Source organism: Nomascus leucogenys, chromosome 23 (genome assembly GCF_006542625.1).
Source record: "Nomascus leucogenys isolate Asia chromosome 23, Asia_NLE_v1, whole genome shotgun sequence".
Classification (NCBI taxonomy): domain Eukaryota; kingdom Metazoa; phylum Chordata; class Mammalia; order Primates; family Hylobatidae; genus Nomascus; species Nomascus leucogenys.
The window spans coordinates 18367990-18389450 of NC_044403.1; the positions used below are offsets into that span (position 1 = coordinate 18367990).

General features: G+C 40.2%; 1 protein-coding gene across 1 annotated transcript in view; it reads right to left on the reverse strand.

Annotated features, from left to right (window-relative positions):
• Positions 1–21461, reverse strand: part of PTPRO (protein tyrosine phosphatase receptor type O) — a 254642-nt gene that overhangs the window by 103343 nt on the left and 129838 nt on the right. Inside the window, exon 2 of the mRNA XM_030804533.1 lies at positions 4761–5034. Coding sequence (XP_030660393.1) covers positions 4761–5034 — 274 coding nt within the window. The remainder of the gene's footprint in view (positions 1–4760; positions 5035–21461) is intronic.

Below are 21461 nucleotides of genomic sequence, written 5' to 3' on the forward strand. Positions count from 1 at the left end.
GGCCCAGACTCAATAGCGTCTTTTCCAGACCCAGAGCACAGAGGGCCCATTACTTCAGCCCATTTCCCCACTTTGAGTTTTTATCTTGTTTCTGGTTCTTAGAGAACTATTGTGGTTTTGGGTCTGGAAATGTGCTTCTGCTTTTCTTTTTGCTTTGTGGTAGGAGCAAAAAGTAGATGACAAGAAGAATGGACTGCATTATTTTGACAAGAAATCCTAGCATAAGTTCCCAGTTTTTTCTTTAATAAAAAATGACATTTAGGTATGATTATTTTTTCCCTCATTAGGTGTCTCATATAATGAAAACTCATGTTCAAATTGAACAATATTTTATGCCCCTTAATTATCTTTGAATCATTCAAGAGAGATCATGAATAAGAAAGTTTTGAAAGTTTTGGATGTGTCTATCTTGGAGAAGAGACAAAGAAATACAAGCAAATGTGGAGTGCATACTGTTTAAAGAAAACAAAAGTAGCTCTGTATTACTTATTAAATGCTAACTGCTGAGTTGCTTCTTTCTGAGATTGCTCTGTTTAGCTGGACTAAAGAATAAAAACTAAAGAAGCAATTGTGTTCATGTTCAGTAACCTCTGATGTGACCAACTGAAGAATGTGTCTCTTCTGGCACAGTTCTCTTGAGGGAGAGGATCTGGGATTAGACCCTCACTTCTGATGGCAGGCACAGGGAAAAGAGACTGGACTGAGGCCAGAGCTGCTGTTTGGTGTTTAGATGATGATTTGAGACCTGACCTGGCATCTCAGCTACATTGAAGCAGGCCAGTGAGGTAGGTCTGGCAGCAGCAGCTGCCCACGGTCCAAGTGAGGTGGTGACCATCACATCCTGTACCTTAGTTCAAGTTCTCATCATTTCTTTCCTCGAACATTTCAACAACTTTCTAAATTATTCTCCCTGCTTCCATTCTCACCTTAATTTTCTTATTCATTTCTGCTCAAAATTTCAATGTCTGTAGGCTACTTGATATTCTCACTTTAGTCAGGATCTTTGTCCTAAACCAGTCACCTCCTTCTCACTGATATTTCCCTGCCCAATCTGTCTCAATCTCCTTCACTTCTGACACCTTGAGTAACTTTCTATTTAATGCCATTGATACTTCTTATATTGATTGATCCTATACTGCATGCTTTGTTAAGGAGCTTACTTTATATTATTTTATAATGACCCCACCAAGTAGGCACTCTAATTATCCCTATATTACATATTATAATGATACGACAGATCAAGTGAGCAAACTACAGTCCACAAAGCCACATCTGCCCTGCCACCTGTTTTTGTTTGACTTTTGAGCTAAGAAAAGCTTTTACATTTTTAGATGTTGGACCTAAACAAAAGAATAGTATTTCATGGCACATGAAAATTATACAAAAAAATCAAATTTTGGTGTCTATAAATAAAGTTTAATTATAACATAGTCATGATCATTTGTTTATGTATCGTGTGTGGCTGCTGTTGTTTGCAACAGCAGAGTTGTGTAGTTGCAATATAGCCTGTATGGCCCTCAAAGCATAACATACTTATTATCTAAGCCTTCACAGAAAAAGTTTGCTAACCCCTAGAATGAACTGCAGATTTGAAAACTAAGATTTAGAGAAAGTAATCATCTGCCCAAGGCTATACATATGATTGAACTACTACCCCAAATACTTGCTTGATAATTTTTCTGTTCCAATGCAGGATTCAGGATCTCTTGGCTTGCCGCCCTGCTACAAGAGAGAGCTTTCCCCATTCAAATCCTATTATGTAATTTCTCCCTCATCACTTATAGGTTAAAGTCTAAATTCCTTTGCAAGGTACTTAAAGTTCTTCAACATTGCTGGCCACCTTTCTTGTTATTTTCTGGAACAGCTAACACTTGCCATCTTAACTTTTTGCAGTCATCAAGTGTGCCACGCTACGTATGCCTCCATTATTTGCATATACGATTCCATTTGACTCTGTAACACTTTCTTTATTCTTGCGGCAAATTTTCCTTTATTTTTTCAATGACTGTTTCTTCTGTGCTGCCTTCCCAGTGCTCCCTAGGAAGGCAAGGCAGTCTCTTTCACATAATTCTTTCACAGTGTCAGAGGCATTTGAACCAGGGCAACCCTATCTTGAATAGGGACTGGGTAGAATAAGGCTGAGACCTACCGGGGTGGACCTTCGTGACAAAACAGGTTGCAGTAAAGAAGCTGGCCAAACATCACCAAAACCAAGATGGCGATGAGACTGACCTCTGTCCTCACTGGCTCATTATACGCTAATTATAATACATTAGCATGCTAAGAGACACCCACCAGTGCCATGACAGTTTACAAATGCCATGGCAATGTCAGAAAGTTACTCTATATGGTCTAAAAGGGACACAAACCCTCAGTTCTGGGAATTGTCCACCCTTTTTGGAAAACTCATGAATAATCCACCCCCTTGTTTAGCATGTAATCAAGAAATAACCATAAAAATGGGCAACCAGCAGTCCTTGGGCTGCTCTGCCTATGGAGTAGCCATTCTTTCATTCCTTTACTTTCTTAATGAACTTGCTTTTGCTTTGCAGTGCGCACTCGCCCTGAATTCTTTCTTGTGTGAGATCCAAGAACTCTCTCTTGGGGGTCTGGATTGTGACCCCTTTCTGGTTACAATAGCAGTTATCATATTATTTGTAATGATTTTTATTTGTCTCTTCCACTATAGTATAACATCTTTGATTATGGGTATTTTTATCTATCTTTATTTCTTTGGTACCTAGGACATGGCACAGAGAATGTACCTGATAACTAAAATAAAAGTTCATGAATTATTTTTATTTAGAATAGGTCCGTACAGAATATTATATTTGTAGAGTGTCTCCATGTGTATTCTTTAATGTGTACAGCCACTATCTATAGAACTTCACTGACACATGACACAGCTGTTTGTATGTGACATTTCCTCAATTTCCAAGCAACTGATTCCAGGTATCCTTTTACCTGCTGAGAAACTACCCCTTCCCTCTGAGGGGCATGCAATATACTGAAGGTTCTCAATCAATTAAATATTACTGAGATGTCACAGCCTAAGGGTTGTGAAATTCTTTTGAACTGGCCAAATGACTCTGCTGTGCCAAATTTATTCTTTGCCACGTTTTTCAGCTTTCTCTAAGAGTGACAGACTCAGAACAACTATAGTGAAATATCAAAGGACTGCCCTGGGGCCAATTGCTTTGTCATTGCTTATTTCATCAAGACAAGCATCTAACACACAATAAATGACTGCTACAAAGGTACTCTTTTATTCTCAGGAGAAATATATCAACTCCGTGAGCAGATACTACAAGTGTTTTCCAAACTTGTTTAAAAAGCTTTCAGTTAGAAAAATAAAGATGACAAAAACACATCATTAACTGACAGATAATGTTAGGTTCAGAGCTCAAAAGTTATCTTAGTCATCATGTACTTTAATTGCCTCGTTTATGAAGGTGGAAGCTGAAACCCAAATGTCACCAAATGCCAGCTCATGCCTAATGTCACAGAAATATTTGTGCACTAATCCCCACTTCTTATATTCCCAACCTATTATTGTTCCTTAAATTTGGGATAATGTAATTGAGCCTTTAAAAATGAGGTACAAGACAATATTTAATAGGCCATCATGAATTAATTTTACTCTTTGGAAATCAATACGTGTTTCCTCTTTAATTCAACTAGTAGATTTGTTCATTATGTCTATAAACTTTGAAGGTCTTGGGTCTATGCCATTCCTAATTTTTAGGACTCACTACTGATCCTGGGATTCTGCCAATGGAGACTTTAATTAATTTTTGACAGACGTGTTAAAAATATGTCCTCTAGCTTGGTTCTGAGTTTTTGCTTCTTGTAGTTTCTGCCTCCTTTTATCCCAAACAGACAATATCATTGTCTTTTCCCTTATTTATCACCAGAACAATCACACATACATGGCATTTAACAAATTGCAGCTGTTGCAAAACTTACACTAAAGAACATAAGCAAAGGGGACTTTGCTGAGCCATTATATTGTGCTAGTGATAAACTCTACTGTCTTACAAATATCCGTTTTTCTTCCACCGGTCAACATAGACAGTAGAGTCACATCTTAATTTGAGATTAGATATTAAAGTCAGTGGGTAAAGTAGAAAAAATATCACATGGAGTTAAAACTATTCCTAAAAATTGCCCAATGTCAGCCTTAACTCTTTATGACATGGACTAATGAAGGTTAAAATGCCAGTAATTTTTTTCTTGGCATTTTTTCTTAAGAAGTAGAAGGCAAAGCTATTTTGAAGATGAGGTGGGGAATAACAATTAATAAATAAATATATCTTTTTCTCTCTCTGAGCCAAAGACCTGAATTTGAGCAGGTTAAATACGAGTATTAGTTCATTGTCCTCAAACTGAATTGCTTAATATGAGAATACATGCTATGGAAAAAAATAAACAAGTTAGGATGACATTATTAAGTAATATAGCAGAAAATTACATGGTCCAGTCATGAATTTGAAATTGTTTCTCAGTCTCAAAATATACTACTTTATTGAGGTTTACTTTTTTTGGTTTAAAAATATTTTTGTTATCACAAGGTAAAGAGTAAACATCAAACTTCAGCAAAAAGCTATGTTCTTAATACAGCTCATAACTTTGAATCTATGTCACTTGGCATTAAGGCAAGTGATTTCGCCATTCTGGGTGGAGTCTGTCAATTCGAGCCCCATGGGAAGAAATAGGGGAACAATAAGAAGAAACGGGACAATATTACACATGATGCTTACTTGTTAACACAGTGATTGATCTGGATGGCTTGGTCACCACATTTCCATTTACCACTACCAGAGTGATTATATAATAAAGGCCATGATAACTGGCCTTGAAAATAACAGGAGGAGGCAACGTGCTGTTGAATTCCTCAAATTCGAAGAAATAATTTTTGGATTCACCAGTTATCTTCACAACATACACAGATGCTGGACTGATGATATCTGAAGCTTCTAATGAGACAACGATGTTATTATCGTCTCGGACAGTTACATGGAAAGCTGTAGCATTCTGTTGAATGAAAGAGAATAAAAACAGATGGAGGTTATATTCAGATAATTGGCAATAAAGTTATGCTAAGATAATTTTTACATATTGTGTATCATAAACATTAGTTATGTTTATGATAAGCCGTATTTCTTAAAATAGAGTTACATAGGTATTTTAGTTACACAAGGAGAATCAGAAAGAGATTATCCTTCTTAGGATTAATAATCTTCTCAGGGTTTTACTTTGAGGATTTTTTTCCACTGAAAAGCTCCTTCCAATTTGTGGACAGTGTCATGTAATAAACAAACATCTTGTGGAGGAGTAAATAATGAATGAGTCATTTTGACACTCAAGTTCTAGGGAAGTTCTTGGTTTCAACTGTGCTGGCAAAGTTACATGGTTTGAAGAAGTACTCTTTTTACTTTAGAGGGAGTGATGCTGGGAGAATATATCAAAGCAGTTATTTCCTCTATTTCCTTTCATCTGCTAGTTCTGAAAATTATGAAAAGGTCAGGACTAAGAAGCTGGTGTTGATCCTTGTCATTAAAGATTAACCAGCATAATCTCTTAAAGATGAAGGAAGCTATACTAGTGAGGAAGAGACCAGATGGAGGATCTGCAGGTGTCTGTGGGACCAGCAGTTGATGGACTTTTTAAAAACTTTGCTCCAAGTCTCCAAATATGTGTTTATGGACAATACCTGAAAAGTCATCCATGGAATTGGTTTAAATATTCCTCCCTGATTCTGTCTCAGACTCCATAGGCAGAATTAATCTTTCTTTCTGGTCTCAAACAAGACTCATGTACTTTGTACCATGTGCTTGTGTTTAATTTATCTTCTAGGTATGTAGTGTCCCGGGTGAGTAAGTTATTCACTGCACTGAGCCTCAAATTTCTTTTCTATAATAGCAGGATAGAAAAATTGCTGAAACTTGTTAAGAATCTACAGGGATCCAAGCACTATGCCAGGCACTCCATATATAAAAACATCTCATTTAATATTGAAAATAACCTCGTGAGATAGGTATCGTTATTTTTAATCTCACTTTGTAGCTGAGGAAACTGAAGCTCAGAAAGATTCAGTCACTCACCCATGGTCACCAGTACAAAAAATCAGTCTCATGATTGTTCCACATGTTCATTTGTCTTCATCTCTTAACTTACTTTCTTAACACCGAGTCTGTCATATAACACATAACACATGACTGGTAAGTTTCTGTTATATCAATGAAGGAATGGCTGATTGAGTTAATAATATATGGGCATTCGCCTCTAACAAATTACTCAATTTATTGATTTTGATTTTATTATTCCTATTTTTAGTTGACACATAACAATTTTACATCTTTATGGGGTACCTGTGATATTTTGATACATATATACATCATGTAATGAGCAAATCAGGGTGATTAGCATATCAACCACATCAAAAATTTATCATTTCTTTGTGTTGGGAACATTCAAAATCCACTCTTGTAGCTATTTGAAAATACACGATAAGTGTTAATATAGTCCCCCTATAGTACTATAGAGCATTAGAACTTATTCCTCCTGGCTAGGTATACTTTTGTATCCCTTAACCAGCCTTTGACTGTCCCCCTCTCTCTCCCTTCCTTGGCTCTAGTAACGACTTCTGCTAGTGCAACTTGCAAGTTTTTTTTTTTTTTTTTAGCATTGTGAGTAAAAACGTGGTATTTATCTTCTAGTGCTTGGGTTATTTCACTTGGTATAATGTCCTTCAGGTTCATCCATGTGGTTGCAAATGACAGAATTACCTTTTTATTTTAAGGCTGGATGATTTTACACACACACACACACACACACACACACACACACACATATATACCTCTGCTGGACACTTAAGTTGATTCTGTATCTTGCCTCCTGTGAAGAGTACTGCAATAGAGATGGGAGTGCAGAGAAATCGTCAACATACTGATTTCCCTTCCCTTGGATAGATATCCAGTAGTGGGATTGCTGGATCATATGGTAGTTCCATTTTTAGGTTTTTGAGGAACCTCCATACTGTTTTCCATAATGGCTGAACTAATTTACATTTCCACCAACAGTTTAACTTATTGATTTTTGTTTCTCACATATTTTCAGCAACCAAATGAAGCACACAATACACATCACTACCCTCCAAGAAGTTTTATAGACTGAAAAATGTACTGACTTTTTCTTGTTATTTTATTTTTCAGAAATACAGTTTTTACAGGCCCTAGTACTTATAAAGAATGTCTGGCATAGACAAATTTAATTCTGTCTTAACACTGAATAGACTAAATTGTGTTCCTGATATTCTTATCATACTAGACCATAAGTCCTCTAAGGTCAGGAACTGCACGTTATTTCCAGCTGCATCTCCAGCTCTAGGATCAGTACCTGGCATATGCTAAGTGCTTTTGATGTGGGTGATGCTAGGCATATTTCTGTAATATGAGATAGGCACTGAGAATGAGCTTTTAAAATGTCTCTTTATTGGACTATGTCATGTAATAAAATAAACATCTTGTGAAGGAGTCAATAATGAATGAATGTCATTTTGACACTTAAGTTCTAGGGAAGTTCTTGGTTTCAGCTATGCTGGTGAAATTACATGTTTTGAAAAAATATGAGGGAGTGAGGCTGTGGCATCCTAGGAAAATTCTAGGAGAATGTATCAAGGCAGTTATTCCAGACACATGGGCAGGTTTCTAACATTGAGCAATGTACTTCTGGGATCAAACACAAAATATGAGCCATGCTATATTGCCAGTGGTCCAGGTGGAATTGTGAGGCTAGCATAAAGTTCATAAGAGCATTTCATTGTTTGGGCAAGAAGGATAAAACACAAGAAAACAGAAAAAGAACAGAAAAGGTATTTAATGTGTTGCTATACATTAACAAATACTAGCTCCTTCCCTTCTCCATTACCCTTTTCTTTCTTTTGAATTATGCTTCTGCAAGTTCTGCTTCAGTTATGGCCATGCAAGTTCCTCTCTGACTGTGTCTCCAGCAAATAATAACCATAAACTCTGGAAAAATTACCAAATAAACAACTGACTAAAGACTGAATCATGAACAAAGCAGAGAGATTTTGGAGGGCAGTTGACACTTGGCAGAATTGGCACAGAATGAGTTATTTTTGTTTATCTATCTGTCTGTCTCTCTGTATGTGTCTGTCTGTCTGTCCGTCCATCCATCCATCCATCCATCCATCCATCCATCCATCTTCTACATCAGCTTATAGCCAGAAGGCAGAGGCTTCACTCAGTGTGAGATAGCTGAAACTCTGAAAAAATCTCAGTCTTTCTGGCCTGAGGCAAAAGATAAGAGAATCTTGGCAACCACTGCTAATGGAAAGTGAGTAGGTAATCCTGAAAAGGATGGGGTCCTAAAGTCTGTCCAAACCTCAGACTGATTCCTGAGCCATGCATGGGGAGGTCAGGCTGCAGGTAGCCCAGCCAAAGCTAAAAGAAGTTCAAGCTGCCACCCATGAGAAAGCATGTGTAGTTTTCATCCAACCAAGTGAATTTCTTGCTAAGACAAAAATATTAGTTTAATCATGAAACATAAATATTACAGTCTTTATAACATAATACTCACAATATTCAAGAAATAGTCCAAAATTAGTCAATATACAGAGATCCAAGAAAATATGACATTTTCAAGAGAAAATCCAGGTTTTGGATGTAGCCAAGTACTTTAAATGAGATACTATAACTATGCTTAATAAACTAAAAGTATGTTCATAATGAATGAAAGGGTAGAAAATTTCACCAGAGAAATAGAAACAACAAAAAAAGTAATTCTAGATCCGAACATAGTTCTGTGTTATTGAAAGGCCTTTTTAAAACAAATTGAAAGAATCCTTGCAATATAGCATATTTGGTTTCATCCTCAGTCATTTAGTCCTAGCCAATGCGCCTAAAGAATGCAGCCACACAACCAAAAGGAATTTAAAAATATCTAGGGCTCAAGTAGTGTGCCGCCTGCACACCAAGACCGAGGGAAGACCCCTTGCCTCATGCGTGCCTGGTCTTTCCGCACATTCAGCTACAGTGAACAGGACTGTGGTGATTGTCATACTCATCTGAAGAGGAGAACAGTGCAGGGCTAGGCTTCTGCATCAGGGTGAGGCCAGCGCCACATGTGCCCTACCTCCCTGCCTCCTGAAATCTTCCTCTCTGCTACTCAGTACTGATGGCATCACTCATCAAGACCAGTGTATTCTGCTACTGTCTTGCCCCTGTGCTGGGGGAGAGAAGTCTGCTCCTATCTGAGTGAGAACTTGGAGAACTTCCCTTCTAGGTTCCTTTTAGGAGAGCAAATGCTCTGACTTAGATGAAGAGATGAGATGGGTTTTGCCCCACCTACAACCTCCTCTCCCCTCCCTTCTCTTTGAAGAAAAGATCAAGAAACCTAGTGTCTCCAGTGGAGGCGAGGGAGGCTGTCTATGAAATAGTGGGGAGCAAAACACATAAAAGGAAAAAGTCATTGTTCACATGGGAGCAATTGAAACACAGGCTGCCGTCTGTCCAGCTGGCTGATTACAGAGTAATGAAGGGCAGACCCCCTCCCCTGCTAGGCTGAAATGCTATCGATTCTCCCCTTCTTCCTCAGTTAACCCCAGAGCTTCCAATTCCATGTTGGGGTTTGAGTGCCCCTCTAGAGGAAGGGCTTGTTCTATACTCAAATTGATTCCCAGGGGCTCTTTCTAGGGAAGCAAAAAGGGGCTGGGGATGGTAGTATCTGCAGGTTAAGGTAGCAACAGATGCCTTCTTCCCCTTCGTAAACAATTTTTTATTCTTCATCCTCACCGTCTCAGGCTTTACATATGAAATCCTTAGAATAGAGGGGTTGGGGATCTTCTGTTCCTCCCTGGAGTCTTTCTGCACATTCAGTGCTGTGAAGGTGAAGTGTGAAGATGAGAAGAGTATGTATTTTAAAAAATTAAATTTAATGGCTGGACACGGTGGCTCATGCCTGTAATCCCACCACTTTGGGAGGCCAAGGCGGGTGGATCATGAGGTCAGGAGATTGAGACCATCCTGGCTAACACGGTGAAACCCTGTCTCTACTAAAAATACAAAAATTTAGCCAGGTGTGGTGGCGGGCACCTGTAGTCCCAGCTACTCGGGAAGCTGAGGCAGGAGAATGGCGCAAACCCGGGAGGCCGATCTCGCAGTGCGCCGAGATCGCGCCATTGCACTCCAGCCTGGGCAACAGAGCAAGACTTTGTCTCAAAAAAAAAAAAAAATTAAATTTAATAATAGGCTACTCTAACCTCCTTTTGCCTGTGGTTTTGACCTGTGCCTGTTGGCCCTTTTCTGCCAATAGGATAAACAAAACTCTCTAACTGCTTCTTCTCCCCTCCCCATACCCAAATTAAACACACATGTGCAAAGGTTAGTAATCCTTAAAAAGAAAAATTGATCTTAGATTGTTACCTGTATAACATAAATTGGGATTAACATTAATGCACATTAAGACCTGACTAAGCCAGGCTCATTCATCTGTAGAATATTTTTAAAGAGAGTTGACATTTTTCGACCACAGCATTTCATAAGCTAGGATTTGAAATTAATAGACTTCTATTAGTAATTGAAGCAATTGTCTGTATCCTTAATATGACTAGAAAGCTCTAGGTTGCTATCATAGATGCTTGATCTCTTTTCCCTTACTATACTTTCTTTTAAAACCTATTAGCTGATGGTCACAGACATCCTAGCCTCCTGCACCAAATCTAGAAGTATTGCATTGTTAATGGTTTGTGGCCCTATGTGCAGTCTGCTCTTGTACCCATACCCTCCAACTTTGCTCTGTCAGTGTCCCAAGGGGGTGTCGAATCAGTAATGGGTGTGAAAAATGAATTGAGAATGTGGGGAACAATTTTCTTGGCCATCAGAAGCACAGAGCAGCTGGGTCATGGTTGTCCCCTGCTTGGTGGGGCAGGGCAGTGCCAGCAGTCCAAGAGCAAGCCCTGGGCAATGTGCCAGGTGAGGAACATTTGTTGATGAGTTTATAGTGTGGTGATGGGTCACAGCTGCGCAAGAGATATCCCTGCACCCAGAGGTTCCAGACCTCAAAGGTAGATGGGATGCCCTCCCATCCCTGTGATGGTGCCAGGGAGGCTATCAGCACAATGTGTGCTTATGATGGACAGACCCAAAGTGCAGCGGGAGCACTTGACTGTCTAGTGAAGTCATCAGCCCCTGTCCTGGTGGGCTACTTTGCCCAAGGGTGCACCTGTTCTTGCCACTTTGTCCCGACTCATGCTCTGAAGACTAACTCCTGCTCCTCCTTAATGCCCCCATACCCTTGCTGCTACAGCTAACCCGATGGGGTTGGATCCTCTCTTTACTACGGGCACTAATTCTTCCTCTAGCATCATCAGCTTACTTTAGTGTGGGGAATACAATGCATTTTTTAAGGAAAGCAAAGAGCCCTCCCTCTAGCTTTCCTAGGCAAAACAAAGAGCCCTCCTTCATCTCATGGTGAATGCATTGCTGGGATCAAGCAGGAAACACAAGTAATATGTAGGTTGGCCTCAACATCTCCTGCCTCAACATCTTCCCTTCCTCTTTTTTTTTTTTTTTTTGAGACGAAGTCTTGCTCTGTCGCCCACGCTGGAGTGCAGTGGCGCGATCTCGGCTCACTGCAAGCTCCGCCTCCTGGGTTCACGCCATTCTCCTGCCTCAGCCTCTCCGAGTAGCTGGGACTACAGGCGCCCGCCACCACGCCCGGCTAATTTTTTTTGTATTTGTAGTAGAGACGGGGTTTCACCGTGGTCTCGATCTCCTGACTTCGTGATCCACCCGCCTCGGCCTCCCAAAGTGCTGGGATTACAAGCGTGAGCCACCGCGCCCGGCCTTCCCTTCCTCTTAAGGAAAATTCATCAGCATTGAAATACTTCTAAAATTCTGGCACCACCACCACCACCACAGCAACAACAAATTAGACCCCAATCAACTAGAGCACCCGAGGTCTCCAGCAATACTTCTTAAACTTCTCATTTTTCCCCTACCATAGCGCCCTTCTCTCTTTTTTTTTTTTTTTTTTTTTTTTTTTGAGATGGAGTCTTGCTCTGTCGCCAAGGCTGGAGTGCAGATCTCTGCTCACTGCAAGCTCCGCCTCCTGGGTTCACGCCATTCTCCTGCCTCAGCCTCTCTGAGTAGCTGGGACTACAGGCGCCCGCCACCACGCCTGGCTAATTTTTTGTATTTTTAGTAGAGACGGGGTTTCACCGTGGTCTCGATCTCCTGACCTCGTGATCCGCCCGCCTCGGCCTCCCAAAGTGCTGGGATTACAAGCGTGAGCCACCGCGCCCAGCCATCGCCCTTCTCTCTTTAAACTTCTCTCTCTGCAAATTTTGTCTTTTCTTCTCTTCTATCTTTTTGCTTTCCTTACAATCCTCTGTAGACAGACTTTCCAAGATGGGATCTGGAACAGCTGAGATGTCCTCATTGGATAGAGAAGACTTGGGTACGAGGAAAAGAAAGAGTAATCACACCCATGATAGACGTTACTAATTGATACTCTCATCTAGTCGATACAAATTAAGAACCTACTAAGAACCACACAGTCTGCTGAGTACTGGGGATCCAAAACACAGTCCTGCCTCCAGAGCTGCAAGTTTGCTGGTGGTCAGTGGCTGCCTATTCATGAAATGCTTAGTGAATGGGGAATCCTGATTATAAATATGCTTTCAAATTAACTGAGAGCTTATGGAAAATCCTTTTATTTTTAACCTATTGGAAAATTTGCCAAAGTGTTTCATTTTTCATGATACATTTTTTATACTAAATGTACTTTAGGACTTATTTGGAATCTCAGAATTTTTGTATCTCAAAGACCTAAAAATAATGATCGTTACTAATAAATCTTACTGTCCACAAATATAAATTGAAATCATATACATACTTTGCTTCATATCTGAAAGTTGCATTTTTAGGAGAAAATATTTATTTATATTTCCTTATTACTCACTTTTCACCTAGATAGTACTGTTTGGTGCATAATGGGAAAGTCTGTTGAGCAAAATGTAGACAAATCAGGCACTGAGTATCCAGTAGCATTGAAATCTGGCTTTTAGTTCTTATTGATTACAGCAGGTGATTCACTAACTCAGAAAACAATAAGTTTATAAGCATCAAATATGTAATTACGAAGAAATTTTCTCTATGTCTTAGCAGCCAATAACAGAAGGTGGTTGTGATAATAAGAAGAGGAGTAAATAGACTCAATTTTGTAAAGTGTTTAAGAAATATATGTCTAATGTGTGTCATGATGCTTCATAGGCAATAAAATCATCCAGAGAAAGGGACTAATCTTCCAAATGCTAACGACAGCTTTGGGGATGATTGTATCAGCCATGAAAATAAGCATTGGCCCATGCACTTCCAGGTTGCCAAAAATAAACCAGAGTGGGCTAATCAGATTCAGTTGGTGCGACTAATGAGAGGAAGGCAGCAGGCCAAGTGAGATCTAGGCAGTGCGCCTAAAAGAAGTGTCATCTGTGCTCTTGCTTTCTACTCTTGTCTTCTTTACCTTAGCTTTTCCTGGAATCTATGTTCAGGAGAAAATTCTGAGTGTACGCTGCAGGCATGTAATCCCTGCTGAGAAGTAGAGCAAGGAGGAACAGTCAAAAGTAATAGAAATTGATCTGATAAATGTAGGCAAGTCCAATGCTGATTTATTTGGTTGCCGTAAAAAAATATGTAAAACTTTTATTGAGATGAAATAATAGTATTGCTTGACTCTGCAGGAAAAATATTTTTGCTGAAATTTCCTTTACATAACAAATTTAATATAGTGACTTCTCTGGTCCAGCATTCTCATTTTATGCTTGAGAGAACAGCGGTGCAAATGTCACACAGCTAATTGATGTCAGGACAAGGTCTAGGATCCATATATCCTTATGCCTCTTGGTGCTTATCTTTCCATAACCAGTGGGGCCAGCTAACTGAGGCAGCAAAAGGGGTCTAGGCACTTGGCTTCAGCAAGAAGGGGAGCCCAGGAGCCTGTGACCTGTTCTAGAAGCAGTCTTCGGGGAGAGAAGCTACTGGAGACAGAGTGGGTAGCACTAAAGAGGAGAATAACACAGGACGAGTCCCCGGGCTGCGGGACAAGGACAAAAACTGGCCGGAGATATGTACTAGTCAGAATCGAAGGAAATCTCCCACCATCACTGACAAATGTAGCACTATTGTCCATTAATCCCCTCATCTGGACCAGGCTATGTGCTAATTTGTTTATATATGTTTTTTCTTTTACTCCTCACAGCAATCCTTAGAAACAAGAGTTATTATCTCCATTTTACCCAGACAGGTTAATAATTTGCTTAAGAGCAAAGCAATAGACTTGAGATCAGAAGGCCTGGGTTTCTATTCTGCCTCTGTAGCCTTTCTACCTGTGAGAACTAGGGGAAGTCCAAGCATCTCTTAACTTCATCTTCTTAATTTATAAAATAGGGCTAATTCCTGAGACTCACGGAATTTTTGTGAGCATAAAATGTCTTTTGTAAAAATGCTAACACTATGAACTCAATACTAGTAGTATTTCAAAGGTTATTGTGTTATATTTTAGTTTTGAGTCACTCAATTCTTTTTTTTTTTTTTGAGACTGAGTCTCACTCTGTTGCCCAGGCTGGACCACAGTGGCACCGTGTCGGCTCACTGCAACCTCTGTCTCCTGGGTTCAAGCAATTCTCCTGCCTTAGCCTCCCGAGTAGCTGGGATTACAGGTGCCCACCACCACGCCCGGCTAATTTTTGTACTTTTTACTAGAGATGGGGTTTCACCATGTTGGCCAGGCAGGTCTCAAACTGCTGACCTCAGGTGATCTGCCTGCCTCAGCCTCTCAAAGTGCTGGGATTACAGGCGTGAGCCACTCAATGTCTTTTAAATTACAGCGGTTCTATAAACATTTGTTTAACTGACTTCCAAACACTGCAGAATTCTGTAATTACGTTCACCGGATGTTTTGTTCACAGAGCCCTGGAGAGCTATCCATTTGTTAATTCAATAACACACAAGCATGAGCTAAGTGGCAACCGGGCAACAGGCACCATGCTAGGTGTGAGCAGAGGCACATGAGTAAGACGGGTGCTTGAACTCTAGGAGCTCACTCTGTAGTGAGAGGCAAACTCACATACACAGTTGGGATCTGAAGTGTTATTAGTTATCAAATTTGAATAACAGTCCAGATGACACCTACTCTTCTGCTTGTCTGAAATTCTATCTGAGCTTGCACCTTCTTATGGGACACTGCTTCTTTCCCACTCTAAATCTAATGAGGGCCTGACGAGGGTTGCTGACCATGCTACCCCACCACTGGGTCTGAGCAGGCACCTTGAAGCAGTCTAGGGGAATCATGGCATCTGGTCCCCTTCCTGTGATGCTCATGTGGACTAAGCCAGGCCATCCAGAGTGGTTCCTCTGAAGTTTTATAACTAGAATTCATGGGAAGGAGCTCTTGTTCCTTTCTGGCTTTCAGTATGTATGAATGCAGAGCTGAAGTGTTTGTAATTTCTGCCCCAGGAAGATAGTTGCTAGTGGTAGACTCCCTGATTTGGTCCGAGGTCCTGGTCACACTCATCCAAAGGCCCAACCACTGTGCAGTTTGGTGACACAAGTGAATAAATCCAAACATACTCTTTAATTTGTTTGATCTAGACTTCCAGGATTTGCAGCCAAATATCCTGGCCAATACAAGAGAACTGTGCAGTGCCACGGACATGTAGACAAGAAAGCCCTCAATTCTGCTTCTGCAGATGGGTGTGAGGGAAGGCTTCAGGGAGCACGTGATGTTTGAAAGATGCTTGTGAGTTTGCCAGGGGAACCCAGGTCAGAAAAGTCACTTGTTAAGCGGGAAGAGCATCCAGAGACCTCTAGAGTGTTTAGATCAATGGAGGATGCTCAGAATAGAGTGCTGGTGGCCTAAGACCAAGATGTACCTTGCTAAGGAGTTTGGATATTTTTTAGGCCAAAGGAAATTATGAACTGTTGTAATGCAGAAAAGTGATATGATTCAATTACAGGTTAGCAAGACTTATATAATTGGGAGTATGCAGAATAACAGGCTGACTGGGCTGATGTAAGGCCAGTAGACAGTAAGGAGGGTGTTGCAATAGTTCAGGCAGGTAAGATGCTGAGTCAGAGCCAGTGCTGGTTGCACCAAATCAGCCTGTGTGACGTACATCCAGAGCATGGTCAGTGCTCTAGCTGGCAACCCAATAAATGATCAGACTTGTTAAAATTCTGCCGTGCTCAGGTTACCACCTAGGAAGGAATAGGCTGCTCAGTTCTTTTAAATAGCAATATTAATGATGTTTGGTGCTTACATAGCACTTATGGCCATGATTCTCTGCAGACATTACATAATGCACCCACTAAACATCCTGTCCAGCTACCAGGGTACCTTTTCCACCTGGGTATTCTTTCTTTTCAGTTCCTTCAGGAAAATCAAAGTCCCAGAGCTACACTCGCCAGGTTGCTTCTGACACTTGGCTAGAATTATTCACAACTCTCAGAAATTGTCAGAGCAGATTTTGGCTGTTGATCTCAAAGGCTGGCGATGGCCTCTCTCTAATCTTCCATTATTTATGCAGCAATTCCTCAGATATATTTTGGGCAACAAGCACGCATTAGAAACTGAGCAGAACACTTGGGGATACCCTCTATTTGGGAGTAAAGAGGAAGACAGGAGTTAGGAGTCTTTGCCCTTCCTAGAATTGTGTCTGACCAATAATAGTAGCAATGATGATAATAAGGATGATGATGATGACATAACAAAGAGCATCTACTTACATCATACTTCTTGTGTGCCAGAAACTTTCCTGAAGATCATATGGCAGGTTCTTAAATGCTTGTTGAATTAGAATATTTACAACCGGCTGTGTAATACTAGACTTTTTAATATGTATCCTAAATGTATCCTTTCAGATAGAGTATGACAGTTCTCTACTCCTGCAGGATTTGGTGCATGCTCAGTGTTTCCTTTGTTAAATGATCGGATGCAGGCTGGAGTGCAGTGGCCGGATCTCGGCTTACTGCAATCTCCACTCCCCGGGCTCAAGCAATCCTCCCACGTCAGCCTCCCAAGTATCTGGGACCACAGGCAAGCAACACCAAATCTGCTTATTTTTTTGTATTTTTTGTAGAGACAGGGTTTCACCATGTTGCCCATGCTGGTCTCAAACTCCTGAGCTCAAGCAATCTGCCCACCTCAGCCTCCCAACAGATACATTCTTTTATGGTTTCAGAATGAAGAAAACTCATCTCTTTTGCCTGTTGTTTGGTAAAGGGACTCCCATCTCCCAGTTACTGTCAGGCAGGTAATATACATGTGAGAGGCAGCCAGGTGTAAGAGGATACAAATGATGGAATGTTAGCAGACTGGAGGGTACATGCACTGTTTAACAGCATCATTAAAAAGCACAATTACAACAAAATAAACCCCTGCTGGCCAAAGAAAATACATCGGCGGGTCAGCCCCAGCCTGTAGGCTGCCAGATTACAGCCCTTGAATTCCTTGCACTGCCATTTCCTTGACCATTGCTCATCTTTTGTCCTTCAGTTTCTAGATCATACTCTATTTTCTTGGCCCAACCAGAGTGTAGGTGATAGCTAAAGTCTGTCACCAATGAAGCATTAATTTAAAATAAGTACAAATGATATTTTCTTATCAAGTTGCCACGTGTGTGCATGTGTAAAATGACAGTTCAATATATATAATAATGCAGCAATTATTTCCTGACTTCTAAAATGAACTCAGGCTGGAAGCTCTGCACAACTCCTAATTTTGGAGATTAAACAAAACACACTTAAGGAACGAATACAACCGGCCAGTTTTAAGTTCTGCCAAAGAGATGTGCCAAGATTTTATGTGATATGTAGGGTCATAATAATAGTCATATATCAAATTTTATATTTTAGAAAGCACTTTCAAATATATTTTCTCCTTTGATCCTCAGAACATTCCATTAAGTTATTATCTCAATTCACAGAAGAAGAAACTGACGTTCAAAGAATTAAATGGATTTCTCAAGGCTACCCTATTATATTGTGGAGGAGCTAGCACTCAAGGCAATTCTTATAACTACAGATTTGGTGACTCTATTATACTACAGTCCCCAGACTGTAAGATCCTGGAGCTAAGATGATTTCCCAAATGCTATCTTTCATATCGGTACTTAATTGGTGGCAAATTCCCTCAGCACAAACTGTGACTGACTTCTTCTAGAATATGCTTGATAAATGCTCAAAAAGTGTAGCATCATGAAAAAAACAGAAATTTTGGAGACACAGAGACCTGGGTTCAAATCCCACTTAAGTGACAGTCTCTCATTTTTATTCTTTGAGCCCCAGTTATTTAAGGTAAATCATGGAAATACTAAAAGCTTATTATGACAGTTTTTTGGGGGGTAGGGACAAATGAAATCACATGTTCAAATTTTCCATCCAAGGACCCGATATTTAGGAGATCCTCCAAAAACAATAACTAATGTTTCTATAAAATTTGTGATCTGTTTTCTCATTGATTTTCTTTGAGACATATAAATTTTAGAAGCTGTATTTTTTTTTGTCAGGACACTAACGCCATGATTCCTATTTGGTTCAACAACTATTCTGACTTTCAGTCTATTTATTCAGTAATCAGTATTACTTCTCTTTGTGGCATCACCAACAAGAGCAGCCAGTATTTCTTTTTCTCGTTTTGTCTGCAAAAGACAGCCCGAGCTCACCTGTTTTACAGCTCACCTGTTTGATGGAAGGTTACCATGGGAACAGTTTTAGGGCCTACTGTGCTGAGAAGTTTAAAGACCTGGAAGCTGTGCTTGGCTGGTGTCTGACTGGGTAGGGGGTCGGCCCACAACCCAGGAACCCATAAAATACATTTGTTCTCAACAGTTCAGTGATCAGGCAAATTCCAAAACTATGCAACATTCTTCTGGCATAATTTGTTATGAAAAACCTGACAGGTTCATTCTGCCTCTGAAACAAGTTTTATTTTCATAAAATGAAGCACCCACAAATATCATTTTGCCTGACTTCCTTATTTCCCATCCTTCTTTTCCATGCTTACTGGTATTTAGAGTTTGAAAATGGTTTTTCTCCAGCAAGTTGTGAAAATGTAGCTGTCCCACTTATTGAAAGATAATGTGAAAGATGGTGGTGCTAATCATTTATTTTGGAATGGATGAGTTCAGTCAAATTTCCCCACAGGCATGAAATGTCAATTCAGCTGTGACACCAGCTAATTAAATCCTGATGATAGCTAACAAGAGTGCAGCCTACTTACGAAGCTCACAGCATATTTAGGGAGTACACTTGTGACCTTTTGTAAGCACTGCCCTTTAACTCCCCTTCTTGTTGGGTTGTTAATATCAGCAACAACAAAATTGTCAGAACTTTAAAGCAAATAGTTTAATGAGCCCTCCACCTTCACTAAGGTTTTCTGGGTCTTCTGAAAGACTGATCCCTATAAATGCAGAATAAATTAAAGCCCAGAAGTTAAGGGAGATTTAGGGCAATACTTTACACAGATGCTTGACTCAATGTTTACCTTCAGATAGTTTTTAACAATTGAGTGCCTGCTGTATGCTTCTTGCTGAGAATATGATAGTTAAGACAAGAATTCTGGTTTCTGTTCTAGTGGTGCTTTGAGTCTGTGGAAAGAGAGGAAATACATTATTTTAAATAACTAGATAATTGCAAGGGGAAAAAGCATTGTTAAGAAATATCTGATAATCAAGGAGCTCCTAGCAGGTGGCTCTAGCCTAGAGTAAGTTCTAGTTAGGCAGAGACCTATGGGCTGGTAAGAGTTGACCTGATGATGAGTTGGAGAGAAAGAACAGGACCTAAGGACAGTGAATGTGAAGGCCTGGGTGCTGGAGAAAGCACAATGTGGATGAGAAACCAAAATAACATTTGAATGGCCAGTAGAGGAGGCAGCATGGGAAACTTTGTAGACCCTTCTAAAAAAGTTAGAGGCTTTATGCTAAAGGCGATGGGAAGCCACTTATGGGTTATTCGGCAGGGGTGTGGGATGGTTTGATTTACATTCTATAATAGAAGCAAGAAGTTTATGATGTTACTTGCTGGCTCCAGAATTCCTATTGGGGGTGGAAACTTTTATTGAAAAAATACTTGGTAACTAACCACTTGGGATAGAAGGAAATACTGATGGTGTGAGTTGAGGAACCTAGGCAAGCAAACAAAAACCGGACATCCAAACTGGGATTCAAATTACAAAGGATTTGAATAAAGAATAAAGAATAAAGAAATCTGGAATAAAGAAATCTGGTACAAGATGAGAGCCCCCAAGATGATATGATGCTGGATGAAGAAGGGGCAATCTGCCAATGGAAACATCCAGATGGTGAGGAGGGCAGAGGACATTCAAGACTGGAAATACCTAATGCACCATGGGAGTTCAGATTCTGAATAGCAAATAGTTCTCCGTCTCCCTGAATCCCAGTGTTTACTAAAGTTGGCTATGCTCACAAATGCTTTGTATGAATGGATCATCCATGGAACTGGTAGAAGGGGCTGAGTTTCACTTGGAGGTGTTAGGGCACAGAACAGTATTTTTGGAAGTTGGCTCCTGAGGGAAGACGAATTTATAAGAATGAATGTTTACACCAAGTTAACAAAAACTCCAAGGGGGATTTGGATTTCCATCAAAGTAGAATAAGACTTTAAGCCAATCTTAAAACTCAAGGGGCAGGAAGGTCCCTCTGGTTAGAGTATGGCTAACTGGGTGGTGAGTATAGGCAGCAGTGGATATGACTGCATTAGGCTAGGAGAGAAATGATGGCCACTAGGACTAGGGTGGTATCGGGGGGAATTTAGAAGGCATATCCCTTAGCACTGAGTGACTTAAGAATGGATTAGTTGTGGGCTGGTTACAGTGTTGATTTTGTACACACACACACATATACACACACACACACACACACACACACACACACTCTCACCCCTACCTCACTACCATAAAAAATCCGACTACAGGAGAGCAGATACTAGCAGGGAAGGAGGGAGGATGACATATATCATTAGTTCAGTTTGATATATACAAAATATGAGATGCCTGTGGGCATCCAAGCGCAGATGCCAAGTAGGTGATGGGATACATGGATCCAGAATTCAGAAGAGAGGTCTGGACCTAATATTTGGAAGTGATTGACTCAGAGATGAAGCTATGAGAATCAAGGAAATAGCATAGTGTGCTATGCACCTAGAGCTTACTTTTATTAAGAGCCTACTTTGTGTTAAGTACTTTTTAGGCATTATTTCACTTAATCCTCTTAACAACTCCCTGAAGTAGATATTACTATTTGCACTTTTCAGATTAGCAGTTGAGCCTCTGAAAGATTAAGTAATACATCTAAGGCCACACAGCTTTAAGATGGTGGATATGAGAGTTAATCTCACATTCCTTTGATCCCAAAGCCTATGTAT